The following is a 16,184-nucleotide window of genomic DNA, read 5'->3' as shown; positions in this document are numbered from 1 at the left end:
GGGCGCTCTGGGACCTGAGTGCGCACTCGCGACGCGACGCGCCGCCGGGGGCGGGGTGGGGCGGGGCCTGGCGAGGAGCGACGGGGCGGTCCACCAATCGAGCAGCGGCTCCGCCTGCGGGCTCCGTTTGAAATTCCGCGGGGGCCTAACGGCTCGCGGAGCTGCGACCCGGAGTGAGGTCGCCGGTGTCTGTGGCTGGTTGTCGCGCTCGGGCCCGCGTGGAGCAGGTCGGGGGCCTCGACGCAGGCTGCTCGGAGCGTCCGCCATGAGGAGAAGGTGCGGGGAGCGGCGGGACGCGGGAGGGAGCGACGCCCGTCAGCGGTGCGGGGTCCGAGAGGCCCCCGGCCGGGGCTGGGGTGTCCTGTCAGCCCGCGTCGGAGCGAGGCCGGGGAGCGGGGCGGAGGCCGGGCCGGGCTCCCGCAGGCCCCGACTCCCGGACGTGGAGGCCAGGCGGCCAGGCGGCCTCGGGGCCCGCGCTGAGCCTCAGGTGCTGCTGCTTGGCCCCGCCGGCCTCCTCTAAGTGCGGAGGCTTCATGTCGGGGCTTCTCGTTTCTCTAAATACAGCCGTGAGCCTTTATTATTATCGTTGTTTTTCGACGTATCCGGGCTGCAGTGGTAACGTTTCCCTTGACTGGGAAAGAGCCTGGTCTCCTTGCAAGTTAAGAAAGTCCTAATAAGGCGTTTTAACAGCTCCCCGGGTGGCGCTGGGGGAGTGTCTGACTTGATATCGCGACCGGACTGTCACTCACCAGCACGGTGACTTTGGGCAAGATGTTGAACGTCAGTCTCCTCGCCTCTGAAATAAGAATATCGGTGCAGAGGACTTGTGTGTTAAGAGTGATACACACGTTAACCTTATTTTCTGAAAGTGGTGGGTGAAGACTTGTGATGATTCATTACTGAAGAATTTGTAGTTATTGGCCAAACCGACTGCCTTATGGTTTTGTAAGGGTCATCGTCTCTCATGATTAGGGATTCAGACCGTTCTTCTCCAAATGCTCACCTTCGGGAGGATGGGAATTGGGTAGAAGATGGCTGGTACCGTTGGAAAAACAACGGTATCAGGTTGTGGGTTACAATATCTTATTATCTAAAGGACAGCGTATTTAAGCTGCCGTGCGTTTAAGGTAATGATGCGTTCTGAGGACGAGTAAAACCTTAGACGACATCTTACAGGAAACTCTTAGTCCAAATTCAAGTTCATTAACAGTTTTAGGATTGTTCAGGCATCTTCTACTTTCAAGACAGTGAATGAATGGGGAGAAAGGGTTACCAGTAGATCAACAGATATAATTAGGCTTTAAAACAGCCACTGGGATTACTCTACGAACAAAACCAGACTTTTGGGTAATCTGGATTTCAGGTGTTTATATTTAGAAAGGACTATAAGGAGCCAGCCCCGTGGCTGAGTGGTTAAGTTCACGCGCGCTGCTTCAGCGGCCCAGGGTTTCGCCAGTTCGAATCCTGGGTGTGGACCCAGCACCACTCATCAGGCCATGCTGAGGCAGCATCCCACATGCCACAACTAGAAGGACCCACAACTAAAAATACACAAGTCTGTACCAGGGCACTTTGGGTGAAAAAGGAAAAATAAAATCGTTAAAAAAAAAAAAGAAAGGACTATGAGAAATAGACCTGAGAAATATCATGGTTATCAGATTGGTCGCTGAATTAACTATTGGTTATTGATTCTTCAGACAGATTGCACACATGAGGCTTAACAAAGCTCCTTCTCTGGAGGGCTGTTTAGGAGAAAATAGGACAGTGGATCAGTGAATGCTGCACGAAGGTTGGAAATCATTTAGAGGACCATTTGAGAGCTTTTCCAGCCCAGTGACAGGTTCAAGAGACTGGGAAAATTGGTCCTTTTTACAACCTTTGTGTCTTGGGCAGTATTGTAAGCACCCTCAGTTTTCCAGTGATGTATTATAAGAAAAAAGTCTCAAATTTGCACCTTTTTGGGAACTACCTGAAACCATTTAGCAAGACAGTATATGTACCATGGTAATTATTCACCGTGATTGTGCTGACGCATCTTATGATCATACAACTTTTTTGAATTGTCAAGTTATTTTACTCAAAAAAAGTTCTTGAATGTTTAATGTATATAAGGTGCCATGCCAAGTATAGGGAGGGGATTCAGCAGTGAACGAAACTGACATCCTTGCCCTTTTGGAGTTTACATTCTAATAGCGGAAGAAAGGTAATAAATAAGCAAATCTTACATTAATGGTAATAAGTGCTGTGGAGAGAAATCAAGCAGAGAGAGGGGATAAAGAGTACTGAAGGTGTAGGAAAGGGGAATGGCAGTTTCAAAGGCCTCCCTGAGAAGGTGATCTTAGCAAAGACATAAAGGAGGTGAGGGGATGAGTGTGGACGTGGGGAAGAGGGTTCTAGGTAGAGCAAACACCAAATGCCAGCGCCTGAGGTAGGAGAGTGCCTCGTAGGTTCCAAAAAGAGCAAAGGAGTCCGTTGTGACTGGAGTACTGAAACAGGGCTCCAGAGGCCTCTGTACAGGCAGACGGGCAATCACCGGAGGATTCTCAAGAAGATAGGGTGTCAACTCCTCTGTTGACAGCAAGCTCAAGGAGGCCAAGGCAGAAGTAGCGAGACCAGTGAAAGGCCACTGCAGTACAGGCAAGAGGTGATGGCGATGACCTGGACCAGGGCGGCTACCGCCAGGTGCGGGGAGGAGTGAGATTCTGGCTGTCATTTGAGAGTAGGCTAATGGTGGGAATGTAAGAAAGAGGTGTTAGGATGATATAGGAATTAAGTTCATACAGTTTGAATGTTGTGAAGAGTGGAACATTTTAGTTTTTAATTCTTTGAAAATGGTACTCATGAGAACTGTCTCTAACTAGAAGATTGGTAATTCCAAACACCTATCCTCCAACAGGCCAAATAAGATTTGTTAAAGTAATCAGCTCCAAGGGATGGTTAACTTTTTCTTTGTAACAAATTATGTGCATACTGCTTTTTGTTAGTGGCCCATCTACTGGAGTTCAGAGGACCCTTTAAATGTGTAGCAGTCCATTCGCTATGCAGATACTTGTCTTGATTTTAATTGGATTTGAGGTCTATACATTTGTCCCAATCATATCATTTTAGTTTGTAGAAGTAATTTGTTTGATTAAATTAATTAGTAAATATATCTAAGTTTTTCAACAAAGTCACAGATTTAGAAAACTTCAAATTATGTGTCAGATTTTAAAAAATAATGCTTTATGGGGTCGGCCCCATGGCTGAGTGATTAAGTTCACGTGTTCCACTTTGCCGGCCCAGGGTTTCACTGGTTCAGATCCTGGGCACGGACACAGCACCACTCATCAGGCCACGCTGAGGCAGCATCCCACATGGCACGACTAGAAGGACCCACAACTAAAATATACAACTATGTACCGGGGGCTTTTGGGGAGAAAAAGGAAAAATAAAATCTTTAAAAAATTATAATAATAATAACAGCTTTATTAAGATAGAATCGCCAAACCATACAATTCGCCTACTTAAAGTGTACAATTTAATGATTTTTAGTATATTCACAGAGTTGTGTAACTATCACTGCAATTAGTTTTAGAACATTTTCATCATCCCTTCAGAAAACCTATACCTATTAGCAGTCAGTCCCCTTTTCACACCCTCCCCCCTGCCCCTACCCCACCCCCAGGCAACAACTAATCTCCCTGTCTATAGATTTGCCTATTCTGGATATTTCACATACGTGGAATCATACCATATGTTGTCTTTTGTGACTGGCTTCTTTCACCTGGCATAATGTTTTTGAGGTTTATTGCCAAATACTATTCCATTGTATAGATAAATCACATTTTATTTGCTTGTTCATTAGTTGATGGCCATTTGGGTTGTTTGCACTTTTTGGCTATTATAAATAATGCTGCTGTAAACATTTGTATACAAGCTTTGTGTGGACATAAGTTTTCATTTCTTTGAGTAAATACCTAGGAATGGAGTTGCTGGGTTGTACGGTAATTCTGTGTCTAACTGAGAACTGCCAGACTGTCTTCCAAAGTAGCTGTAGCAGTTTACCTTTGCACCAGCGGTAGTTGGCAGGAATTCAAGGCCATTCATTTTACATTTATTGAACAGTTCCTGTGTGTTAGGGTCTGGTAAAATGAAGATGGACAAGATGTGGTGGTCCCTGTGCTTAAGTTTATGGTCTACTGGGCTGGGGGTGGGGGAACAACTGAGAAATCCACAGCTGTCCAGGGAGGTGGTGGCAAGTGGAAGGTAATGTGCAGAAGCATGTTGGCATCAAAAACTGAGAGCTACACATGGCTGAGTGCAGGCACTGTGGAGGCAATGCTTAGGAAGTTCACTTGGCTGGAGTCTTGGGGAGTGCAGGGTGGGAGAGATGAAGAGACAAACCTGGAGAGATGTTTTAGAGGGCCTTTTCCTTTGAAGGTGATTGAGTCTCTGCTTCCTGAGGGGAGTGGTTCAGCAGGGACCTGACTGGACAGACAGCCTAGTTGTCTTGTGGAGACTGGCCAGGATGGGCTGGGCCAGTCAAACTGGAGCAGACTGGAGAGCACTCTCTGCAGTAGTGACCCTTGGACCAGAGCCCAGGCTGGTCTGGCTCAACACCAGGGTTCTGTATTCAGATTGAACACTGACCACAGATTAGATTCTGTAGGTTATTTTTAATGAAATGCAAAATTTAGGATTTTGATTTGTGCATTCTGTCTTAAAATTGAAGTGCAAAGGGATTACTCACCTGGGGAAGCTCTTTGGTTGAACTTTAGTTAATTGAGATTATATTAAATAAATGCCTTAATAACCTGTTAATATTTCTAAAATGAATGGAGTACAGTAAATTCTTTTAAAGACTATTCATTATCTGGGTATTGATATTAGCCATCTGGTATAGGCAACTGGTATTTGTGCAAAAGCTTTTCTTCAACTAGGACAGGCAACCTTTAAATTGGGATTTTTTGGCTAGAGAAATGTCTCGGATGTGAATATATTAAAACCTCTGGAGAAACTGATGTTCTTGGAGATCTAGGCTGGCTGGTGACTGACAGAACCAGTGAATACACTGGGAGAGAGAGGGGGCCAGTGAGAGTCTCTAGCCCCATCCTTTGTAGACAGCACACAAAGAGCTTATGTGACTTATTCCAGTCCTCACGGCTGACTAGTGGCAAAAAACATCTAGACTCTAGTTTCTCTGGCATCAGAGCAGTCTCTTTGTTATCCAGTTGTACCAGAGAAAGGAGAGAAAATCTCTAATCTTTAAATGTTATGTGAAGCAGACTAATGGTTATCATTTTTAAACATTTTTTAAGATAAAAAACAAGGTGCCCAGTTAAATTTGTATTTCAGATAAACAATGAATAATTTTTTTAAATAAACTTTTTGTAATTGAAGAATAACATACATACAGAAACATGCACATATCAAGTGTGAATTCAGTGGATTTTCACAAGTCAGCACTCATCAGTGTAAAGAGCCCTCCTGTGCCCTCTCCCAGTCACCACCTCCCAGGACAATGGCAGCTACTATCCTGACTGCTGAAACTATGGCTTAGTTTTGCCTGTTTTTGAACTTTATATAAATGGAATCACATAGTAATATATGCTTGCTTGCCTGGCTTCTTTTGCTCTGTTTTTTCCTCCTCTTCCCCAACTATTTTTTTCCCCCCAAGATTTTATTTTTCCTTTTTCTCCCCAAAGTCCCCTGGTACATAGTTGTGTATCTTTAGTCATGCGTTCTTCCAGTTGTGGCATGTGGGACACCACCTCAGCATGGCCCGGTGAGTGGTGCCGTGTCTGCGCCCAGGATTCGAACCGGCGAAACCCTGGGCCGCCGAAGTGGAGTGCGAGAACTTAACCACTCGACCATGGGGCCGGCCCCTCTCCCAACTTTTTTTGTTGTTTTTCCACATTAGTTATTTCTTTTACTTCCCTTTTTTTTTTCTTTTAGATTTGAGGTGTAATTTATATACAGTAAAATCGACTCATTTTACATATACAGTTTGAATTTTCGTCATTGCATACACTTATGTAATCACCATCACCATCAAGATCTAGAACCATTTGATCACCCTAAAAAAGTTTCCTTGTGCTCTTTTTTTTTTCCATTTTTTAAAATTTTTTATTAAGATTATGATAGTTTACAACCTGGTGAAATTTCTGTTGTACATTATTGTTAGTCATGTTGTAGGTACACGACTTCACCCTTTGTGCCCCGCCCCCCTTCCTCTGGTAACCACTGATCAGTTCTCTTTGTCTATATGTTAACTTCCACCTATGAGTGGAGTCATAGAGTTCGTCTTTCTCTGCCTGGCTTATTTCACTTAAGATAACACCCTCAAGGTCCATCCATGTTGTTGTGAATGGGATGATTTTGTCTTTTTTCATGGCTGAGTAGTATTCCATTGTATAAATATACCATATCTTCTTTATCCAATCATCAGTTGCTGGGCGCTTAGGTTGGTTCCACATCTTGGCTATTGTAAATAATGCTGCGATGAACATAGGGGTGCATGGGACTTTTGGAATTGCTAATTTCAGGTTCTTAGGATAGATACCCAGTAGTGGGATGGCTGGGTCATAAGGTATTTCTATTTTTAACTTTTTGAGAAATCTCCTTACTGTTTTCCATAGTGGCTGCACCAGTTTGCATTCCCACCAACAGTGTATGAGGGTTCCTTTGTCTCCACAGGCTCTCCAACATTTGTCACTCTTGGTTTTGGATATTTTTGCCATTCTAACAGGCGTAAGGTGATATCTTAGTGTAGTTTTGATTCGCATTTCCCTGATGATTAGTGATGATGAGTACCTTTTCATGTGTCTCTTGGCCATCCTTATATCTTCTTTGGAGAAATGTCTGTTCATGTCCCCTGCCCATTTTTTGATCAGGTTGTTTGATTTTTTTGTTCTTGAGCTGTGAGAGTTCTTTATATATTATGGAGATTAACCCTTTGTCAGATAAATAACTTGTGAATATTTTTTCCCAATTAGTGGGCTGTTTTTTTGTTTCAATCCTGTTTTCCCTTGCCTTAAAGAAGCTCTTTAGTCTGATGAAGTCCCATTTGTTTATTCTTTCTATTGTTTCCCTCGTCTGGGGAATTATGGTATCTGAAAAGATTCTTTTGAAACTGATGTCAAAGAGTGTACTGCCTATATTCTCTTTTAGAAGACTTATTGTTTCAGGCCTAATCTTTAGGTCTTTGATCCATTTTGAGTCTATTTTGGTGAATGGTGAAAAAGAATGGTCAATTTTCATTCTTTTACATGTGGCTGTCCAGTTTTCTCAGCACCACTTGTTGAAGAGACTTTCTTTTCTCCATTGTAGGCCCTCAGCTCCTTTGTCAAAGATAAGCTGTCCATAGATGTGTGGTTTTATTTCTGGGCTTTCAATTCTGTTCCATTGATCTGTGCACCTGTTTTTGTACCAGTACCATGCTGTTTTGATTACTGTAGCTTTGTAGTATGTTTTGAAGTCAGGGATTGTAATGCCTCCAGCTGTGTTCTTCTTTCTCAGGATTGCTTTAGCAATTCGGGGTCTTTTGTTGCCCCATATGAATTTTAGGATTCTTTGTTGTATTTCTATAAAGAATGTCATTGGGATTCTGATTGGGATAGCGTTGAATCTGTAGATTGCTTTAGGTAGTATGGACATTTTAACTATGTTTATTCTTCCAATCCATGTGCATGGAATGTCTTTCCATGTCTTTATGTCGTCATCAATTTCTTTCAAGAAAGTCTTGTAGTTTGCGTTGTATAGATCTTTCACTTCCTTGGTTAAATTTACCCCAAGGTATTTTATTCTTTTTGTTGCAATTGTGAATGGGATTGAGTTCTTGAGTTCTTTTTCTGTTAGTTCATTGTTAGCGTATAGAAATGCTACTGATTTATGTATGTTGATTTTATACCCTGCAACTTTGCTGTAGCTGTTGATCGTTTCTAATAGCTGTTGATCGTTTCTAATAGTTTTCCTATGGATTCTTTGAGGGTTTCTATATATAAGATCATGTCATCTGCAAACAGCAAGAGTTTTACATCTTCATTGCCTATTTGGATTCCTTTTATTTCTTTTTCCTGCCGAATTGCTCTGGCCAACACCTCCAGTACTATGTTGAATAAGAGTGGTGAAAGTGGACACCCTTGTCTTGTTCCTGTTCTCAGAGGGATGGCTTTCAGTTTTTGTCCATTGAGTATGATGTTGGCTGTGGGTTTGTCATATATGGCCTTTATTACGTTGAGGTATACTTTCCTTCTATACCCATTTTATTGAGGGTTTTTATCATAAATGGATGTTGGATCTTGTCGAATGCTTTCTCTGCATCTATTGAGATGATCATGTGGTTTTGGTTTCTCATTTTGTTAATGTAGTGTATCACATTGATTGACTTGCGGGTGTTGAACCATCCCTGTGTCCCTGGTATAAATCCCACTTGATCATGGTGTATAATCTTTCTGATGTATTGCTATATTCGGTTTGCCAGAATTTTGTTGAGGATTTTTGCATCTATGTTCATCAGTGATATTGGCCTGTAGTTTTCCTTCTTTGTGTTGTCCTTGTCAGGTTTGGGGATCAGGGTGATGTTGGCTTCATAGAATGTGTTAGTGAGTGCTCCATCTTCCTCAATTTTCTAGAATAGTTTGAGAAGTATAGGTATTAAATCTTCTTTGGATGTTTGGTAGAATTCTCCAGAGAAGCTGTCTGCTCCTGGACTCTTGTTTTTGGGGAGGTTTTTGATTACTGTTTCTATTTCTTTATTTGTGATTGGTCTATTCAGATTCTCTCTTTCTTCCTGATTCAGTTTGGGGAGGTTGTAAGAGTCTAGGCATTTATCCATTTCTTCTAGGTTGTTCAATTTGTTGGCATATAGTTTTTCATAGTATTCTGTTATGATCCCTTGTATTTCTTTGGTATCCATTGTGATTTCTCCTCTCTCATTTCTAATTTTATTTATTTGAGACTTCTCTCCTTTTTCCTTAGTGAGTCTGGCTCAGGGTTTGTCGATTTTGTTAATTTTTTTCAAAGAACCAACTCTTTGTTTCATTGATCCTTTCTACTGTCTTTTTTGTTTCAATATCGTTTATTTCTGCTCTAATTTTTATTATTTCCTTCCTTCTACTGATTTTGGGCTTTGTTTGTTCTTCTTTTTCTAATTCTGTTAGTTGTTGTTTGAGGTTGCTTATGTGAGATTTTTCTTGTTTATTGAGGTGAGCCTGTATTGCAATGAATTTCCCTCTTAGGACTGCTTTTGCTGCGTCCCAAATGAGTTGGTATGGCGTGTTTTCATCTTCATTTGTCTCCAGGTAATATTTGATTTATTCTTTAATTTCTTCAGTAATCCATTATTTGTTCAGTAGCATGTTGTTTAGTCTCTACATTTTTGCCCCTTTCCCAGCTTTATTCTTGTAGTTGATTTCTAGTTTCATAGCATTATGATCAGAAAAGATGCTCGATATTATTTCAACCCTCTTGGATTGATTGATGCTTGCTTTGTTTCCCAAGATATGATCTATCCTTGAGAATGTTCCATGCGCACTTGAGAAGAATGTGTAACCTGCTGTTTTTGGATGAAGTGTTCTATATAAATCTATTAAGTCCATCTGGTCTAATTTTTCATTTAATTCTATAATTTCCTTGTTGACTTTCTATCTGGATGATCTATCCATTGGTGTTAATGGGGTGTTGAGGTCCCCTACTATTATTGTATTGTTGTTGATGTCTCCTTTCAGTTTTGTTAAGAGTTGCTTTATAAATTTTGGTGCTCCTGTGTTGGGTGCGTATATATATATATATATATATATATATATATAAAGTGTTATGTCATCTTGGTGGAGTGTCCCTTTTATCATTATATACTGCCCCTCTTTGTCTTTCTTTATCTGTTTTACTTTGAAGTCTACTTTGTCTGATTATAAGTATGGTGACACCAGCTTTCTTTTGTTCATTATTAGCTTGGAGTATTGTCTTCCATCCCTTCACTCTGAGTCTGTGTTTGTCTTTGGGGCTGAGGTGTGTTTCCTGGAGGCAGCATATTGTTGGGTCTTGTTCTTTGATCCATCCTGCCACTCTGTGTCTTTTGATTGGAGAGTTCAATCCATTTACATTCAGAGTGATTATTGAAATGTGGGGGCCTCCCGCTGCCATTTTATCACTTGTTTTCAGGTTCTCTTGCATTTCCTTTGTTTCTTCTCCCATGATTTTTGGATTACTAATTCAGGTAGGTAAATTTCTGTATTGGCTTTCTTCTTATTTGTAATTTGTGTCTTTATTCTTGTTATTTGTTTAGTGGTTACCAGGTGGTTTGTATAAAACATCTCATAGATGAGATAGTCCATTTTCTGATAGCCTCTTATTTCCTTAAATTAAAACGTTCCATCCCTTTTCTTTTCCCCTTCTAGGTTGTTATTGTCAGATTTTTTTTTTCCTCTTCCTTCTTGTGTTGTGAGTTTGTGGTTAAAATGACAAGATTTTATTCTTGGTGTTTCCTTTCCTTTTATCTTTAATGTTTTATTTAACTTTTGCTAACCTGTTCTGATGGAGAGCTGCTACTTTCTGTTATTCTCCTTCTACTTATCTCCTTTGCTCTGGGTTTTGTAACCCTTTTCCTTTTTTTGATTTTTCAGGTATGAGGGTCTTCCTGAGCATTTCTTGAAGAGGAGGTCTTGTGGCAATGAACTCCCTTAACTTTTGTTTATCTGGGAAAGTTTTTATTTCTCCATCGTATTTGAAGGATATTTTCGCTGGGTAGAGTATTCTTGGCTGCAGGTTTTTGTCCTTCAGAGTTTTGAATATATCATTCCAGTCTCTTCTAGCCTGTAAGGTATCTGCTGAGAAATCTGCTGACGGCTTTATGGGGGTTCCTTTGTAGGTTATTTTCTTCTGCCTGGCTGCCCTTAGTATTTTCTTTTTGTCGTTGACTTTTGCTAGCTTCACTACTGTATGCCTTGGGGTTGGTCTTCTTACGTTGATAAAGTTTGGAGATCTATTGGCTTCTGTCACATGAGGTTCCATCTCTCTCTCCAGGTTTGGAAAATTCTCAGCCATTATTTCTTTGAACAGGCTTTCTGCCCCCTTCTCCTTCTCTTCTCCCTCTGGTATACCTATAATCCTTATGTTGCATCTCCTAATTAAGTCGGATAATTCTTGGAGAGTTTCTTCATTTCTTTTTAGTCTTAGTTCTCTCTCCTCCTCTGTCTGCAGCATTTCTATATTCCTATCCTCCAAGTTACTAATTCTGTCCTCCATATTATCGACACTACTGTTCAGAGAGTCCAGATTTTTCTTAATCTCCTCCATTGTGTTCTTCATCTCCAGTATTTCTGCTTGGTTCTTCTTTATAGTATCAAGCTCTTTTGTGACATAGCTCCTGAATTCGTTGAGTTGTTTATCTGTATTCTCTTTTAACTCATTGAGTTTTTAAATAATGGCTGTTTTGAATTCATCGTCATTTAGGTTATAGATTTCATGGTCTTTGGGATTGTTTTCTAGGTACTTGTCATTTTCCTTCTGGTTTGGAGATTTAATATATTTTTTCATACTGCTTGATGGCGTGGATTTGTGCCTCCACATAGAGAGTTTAGTTACTGCTTCCACTTGTTTCTAGTGGTATGTGGGGGGGAGCAGCTGTTTAGATTGCACCAACCAGGAACCCTGTCAGCTGTTGCTGACTGGACCTGGGCTCCTCCTCGTAGTCACAGTGGTCCTGTGGGGTCCCTCTTCAGCTGTGGGGGCAGTCGCAAGGGGGCTTTGGGCTGCTGGTGCCTACTGTTGCAGACCACCTAGACGTGCTCCCTCCTTGGGGTCTGCAGTGGTGTTATGGGCTTTCCCAGCAGCCGGGAGCAGGATCACCTATATTCACAGCTCTGTCACTGTCAGAGCCCACAAAATCTCACTTGTCCACTATAGGTCACAGCAGAGCTATAGGTATCTTCTGCAGTCTGTGATTAGCTCACCTAGCTGTGCTACTTTTGCCCCAGGGCCTTCCAGCCTTGTGATTGCCGGTTGGGGCCTCTCCACTAGTGCTGTGCAGAGGCTTTCGCTGAGGCTGCTGTGGGACCCTGGAGTTTCCCCCTGGGGCATGGAGCCAGGCCACTGGAGCTCCACCCAGCCCCCAACCACACCCACAGGATCTCTGGGTAGAGCCTCTTGCCTCCTCTGAGACACAGCCAGAGTCTGTGAGTCCAGAGGTGGCTGGCGGGCTGCTGCCCTGCCTGGGATCCTCCTCTTTGGGAGCCTCCTGGCATTCTGAATGCTGGGCAGGGCCTCTCTGCTAATGGCGAGTGAAGGCTTTCCCTTCCGCCGGTGCGGGACCCTGGAGTTTCCCCCTGGGTTGCAGAAACTGGCAGCTGGAACTCCACCCAGCCCCAGAGCACTCCCACGGGATCTCCAGGAGGCCCTTTTCCCGTCTGGGAGACAGCCGGAGTCTGTGAGTCTGGCTGCGGCTGGCGGGCTGCTGCCCTGCTCAGAATCCTCCTCTTCAGAAGCCTCCCGGTGTTCTGAATGCCAGGCAGAGCCTCTCCGCTAATGGTGAGTAGAGGCTTTCCCTGCCGCCGGTGCAGGACCCTTGAGTTTCCCCCTGGGCTTAGGTGTAATAGCGAGGGGCTTAGGTAGGGCTATAGTCACCTGTTTCCACCGTCGCTCCGCCGGCGTGCAAACACTCCTGCCCTTGGTGCGTGGTGATGCTATGGGGGAGTCCACTGGAAGAAAGTCACTTGCAGGTACTAGGCTGTCCGTGGGTCACCTATCTCCACCTCCTCCCGGGGGGAAGTCCATCAGCCTTCCGATGTATAGCAGCACAGGTCTCTCAGGCGTCCTGAGGTGCTATATGGATAGCCTTTGTTAACCAATGAATGTCCAATTAGTTGTAGATTCGAAGGGGGAGAGACAAAGAAGACTACTCACTCCGCCATCTTGGTGACGTCTCCTTGTGCTCTTTTACTCTTGATCCCCTGCCCTGATCCCAGGCAGCTAATTTGCTTCCTTTCACTGTAGTTTTGCCATCTTCTTCTTCTTTTGTTTTTTTTTTTTTTGAGGAAGATTAGCCCTGAGCTAACTGCTGCCAGTCCTCCTCTTTTTGCTAAGGAAGACTGGCCCTGAGCTAACATCCAAGCCCATCTTCCTCTACTTTATAAGTGGGATGCCTACCACAGCATGGCTTGATGAGTGGTGTGTGTGTCTGCGCCTGGGATCTGAAACAGTGAACCCTGGGCCTCTGAAGTGGAGTCCTCGGACTTAACCACTACACCACCGGCAAGCTCCTGTTTTTTTGGTTTTTTTTTTTTTTTAAAGATTGGCACCTGAACTAACATCTGTTGCCAATCTTCTTTTTTTTTCTTCTTCTTCTTCTCCCAAAGCCCCCCAGCACACAGTTGCATATTCTAGTTATAGATCCTTCTAGTTGTGGCATGTGGGACACTGCCTCAGCATGGCTTGATGAGCAGTGCCATGTCTGCGCCCAGGATCCAAACCTGTGAAACCCTAGGCTACCGAAGTGAAGCAGGCAAACTTAACCACTTGGTCACGGGGCCGGCCCGTTTTTTTTTTTTTTTTTTTAAAGATTTCATTTTTTCCTTTTTCTCCCCAAAGCCCCCCAGTACATAGTTGTATATTTCTCGTTGTGGGTTCTTCTAGTTGTGGTATGTGGGATGCTGCCTCAGCGTGGTTTGATGAGCAGTGCCATGTCCGTGCCCAGGATTCGAACCAACGAAACACTGGGACGCCTGCAGTGGAGAGCGCAAACTTAACCACTCGGCCACGGGGCCAGCCCCCGGCCCGTTTTTTTTTTAACAAAAGGATTTATAGGGGCTGGCTGGTGGTGCAGTGGTTATGTTCTGCTTCAGCAGCTCAGGGTTCGCCAGTTTGGATCCCAGGTGCGGACATGGCACCACTTGTGGTAGGTGTCCCACATATAAAGTAGAGGGAGATGGGCATGGATGTTAGCTCAGGGCAAGTCTTCCTCAGCAAAAAGAGGAGGATTGGCGGCAGACGTTAGCTCAGGGCTAATCTTCCTCAAAAAAAAGGATTTATAATTCTCTCTTATACTGCTTAGGTAGAGTCATTGATGAAAGTCCAGATTCTGAGTATTATTAGGAAGATTGAATTTTCACAATATAATATGATACTCAATTTTGCTGTGCCAGTGTTGTCGTGTTTTAAGAGAGAAGTGGAGGGGAGTGGTTAAAGATAAATTAAGCTGAATGCTTGTTTTCAATTTGTTTTATCCTTGAGGCCATTGAGAAACTAGTTTATTTAGTTCCTTTAAATACTTCTTTTAGTCTGGAGTCACTGGCTCATGTAACTGACTTCTCTTTTGCTTTTCAGTGAGGTGCTGGCAGAGGAGTCCATAGTATGTCTCCAGAAAGCCCTGAATCACCTTCGGGAAATATGGGAATTAATTGGGATTCCAGAGGACCAGCGGTTACAAAGAACCGAGGTTGTGAAGAAACATATCAAGGTGAGTTGAGAAATACTGGGCTCTTTGCAGTGGGACGGGGTAAGATCGCTGAGATAGCATATAGAAGTGACACTAGGATGTCACATGCTCTTCTGGTTTTGTTTGTTTTTAATTCCTTTCTTAAAAATTTGTATTTATGAAGGTTTTGGTGTTATTTATTGGTTTGGGTTTTTTTTTCCCATTGGCCTTAAATTTTTATAGGACTGTTTTTTCTCTTGTAGGACCTCCTGGATATGATGATTGCTGAAGAGGAAAGCCTGAAGGAAAGGCTCATCAAAAGCATCTCCATCTGTCAAAAAGAGCTGAACACCCTGTGCAGCGAGTTACATGTCGAGCCATTTCAGGTACCTGGTCGGGTCTCCGGGGATCCTGCTTGAGTCTGAGATTTAGCAAGGAGCTTTGACTTAGGGCTGCAAGTGGAAAGTTTCTTTGTAGGGTAGGGTGGTACTGGACATGAGAAGTGAGGAAACACGCTGCCTGGTTAATTAGTTCCAGCAAAGTAATGTTCACTTATGTAAAGGGTTGCCCACCCTGTTGAGAGGTGAAGAAGCTAATAAGTGTTGCAATGGTTTGATCAAAAACAAGCTTTCTTTGGCTATCAACTTGTAGGGCATATAAAAATTTTTTAACCCTGAGGAGAAGCCAGGCAAGATGGTACTATACTATTCTTTCTTTGAACGAAAATGAAAAGAACCACCTAGGAAGCAAAAGTAACTAGTGATGCAAGGGAAAGTTACCCAAAAACCTGCCTTTGTGGGTTTTTTCATATCCAGAAGCTGCATACCACTGAGCCAGCCAAAATGGCTACTTGAGAAGAAATGTCTCCATAGCTGGATATCAGGAGGGCATGGGCAAGTTCAGAGCATGCCACAGTTACCGTGGACCTAGCTGAGAGGTTGCTGTATTATGGCCCAGCACAAGTCAGGGGCTTAAATGAGGACACCAACAAGGATGAAATGAATAACAGATGGGGCCCCAAAACATATCCCTGGGGAGAACCAGTAAAAATAGTGTTGGAATCCTAAAAATGAAAACATACGTGGAGTGTGGGAAGGTGATCAGAGCAGATGTGGGTGCAGGGACAGCACACTTTGGCTGGTGTGGCACCCATAAGGTTCTTGGGTCCCTCCCCCTGTTACAGGAAGAACTGCCTAGATATCTAGATGGAGTCAGCCTAGGAGGGAGACTGCTTTTAAAGCGTTAAGGACACTTCATACCTGGCAGCCAAGAGCAATCAGGCAGACCATGACATCAGTGGGGTTTCCTGGAATTAACAGAAATGGCATAAATATCATTGATTTTGGACAAATAGTTTCATTTGGACTTTTTTTTTAAATTTAAATTTCGATGTGAAATTTAATGAGAGGTTAGGTGTACAGTAGCCCCTCTCCCTTAAATTACATGAGAGCTCTTAATTCACCGGTGTTGAATAGGACATAGAACTGCCACTTTTTTTTTCTGTTCATCAGTTAGGAGTAGAGCAAGGACTACTAAATTTTTACTCGTTAGGTGATGTTCTTAGGATTATTAGGTTGAGCGTTTAGTTACGAGCTAAATATAATACCCTATAGCCGACTCAAAGCAAGCTTTCCAACCAATTTTCACCTCTTGCAAAGTGCCCTGGTACCTTTCTTTATTAGATGCTTTCCTTAGGGGATCCTCTTTGTGCCATATTCTGTTGGCCATGAGTTGACTTATTTGTAAGTTTAACTAAAAGTCCATCATCCTAGCCTTCTTCCGTTGTCCTTCTCTT

At 43.0% G+C, this 16,184-nt stretch overlaps 1 protein-coding gene and 1 long non-coding RNA gene across 6 annotated transcripts in view; one reads left to right on the top strand and one right to left on the bottom strand.

The window, feature by feature from the left end:
• The first annotated feature begins 93 nt into the window (after positions 1 to 93).
• PRC1 (protein regulator of cytokinesis 1) overlaps positions 94 to 16,184 on the top strand; it is a 29,105-nt gene continuing 13,014 nt past the window's right edge. For all 5 annotated transcript variants that reach the window (XM_044761104.2, XM_044761111.2, XM_044761097.2 and 2 more), the window contains exons 1-3: positions 94 to 276; positions 14,299 to 14,431; positions 14,653 to 14,775. In XM_044761104.2, the coding sequence (XP_044617039.1) occupies positions 266 to 276; positions 14,299 to 14,431; positions 14,653 to 14,775 (267 nt within the window). In that variant the 5' untranslated portion in view covers positions 94 to 265. The remainder of the gene's footprint in view (positions 277 to 14,298; positions 14,432 to 14,652; positions 14,776 to 16,184) is intronic.
• LOC106832044 (uncharacterized) lies at positions 12,701 to 16,183 on the bottom strand. Its single transcript, XR_006521204.2, has 3 exons — positions 16,059 to 16,183; positions 15,649 to 15,695; positions 12,701 to 12,811 (listed from the first exon to the last, which is right to left on the bottom strand). It is a non-coding gene; the product is annotated as an uncharacterized lncRNA (long non-coding RNA).

This window comes from Equus asinus, chromosome 2 (genome assembly GCF_041296235.1).
Source record: "Equus asinus isolate D_3611 breed Donkey chromosome 2, EquAss-T2T_v2, whole genome shotgun sequence".
Classification (NCBI taxonomy): domain Eukaryota; kingdom Metazoa; phylum Chordata; class Mammalia; order Perissodactyla; family Equidae; genus Equus; species Equus asinus.
This window is presented reverse-complemented; position numbering and strand designations above follow the sequence as displayed.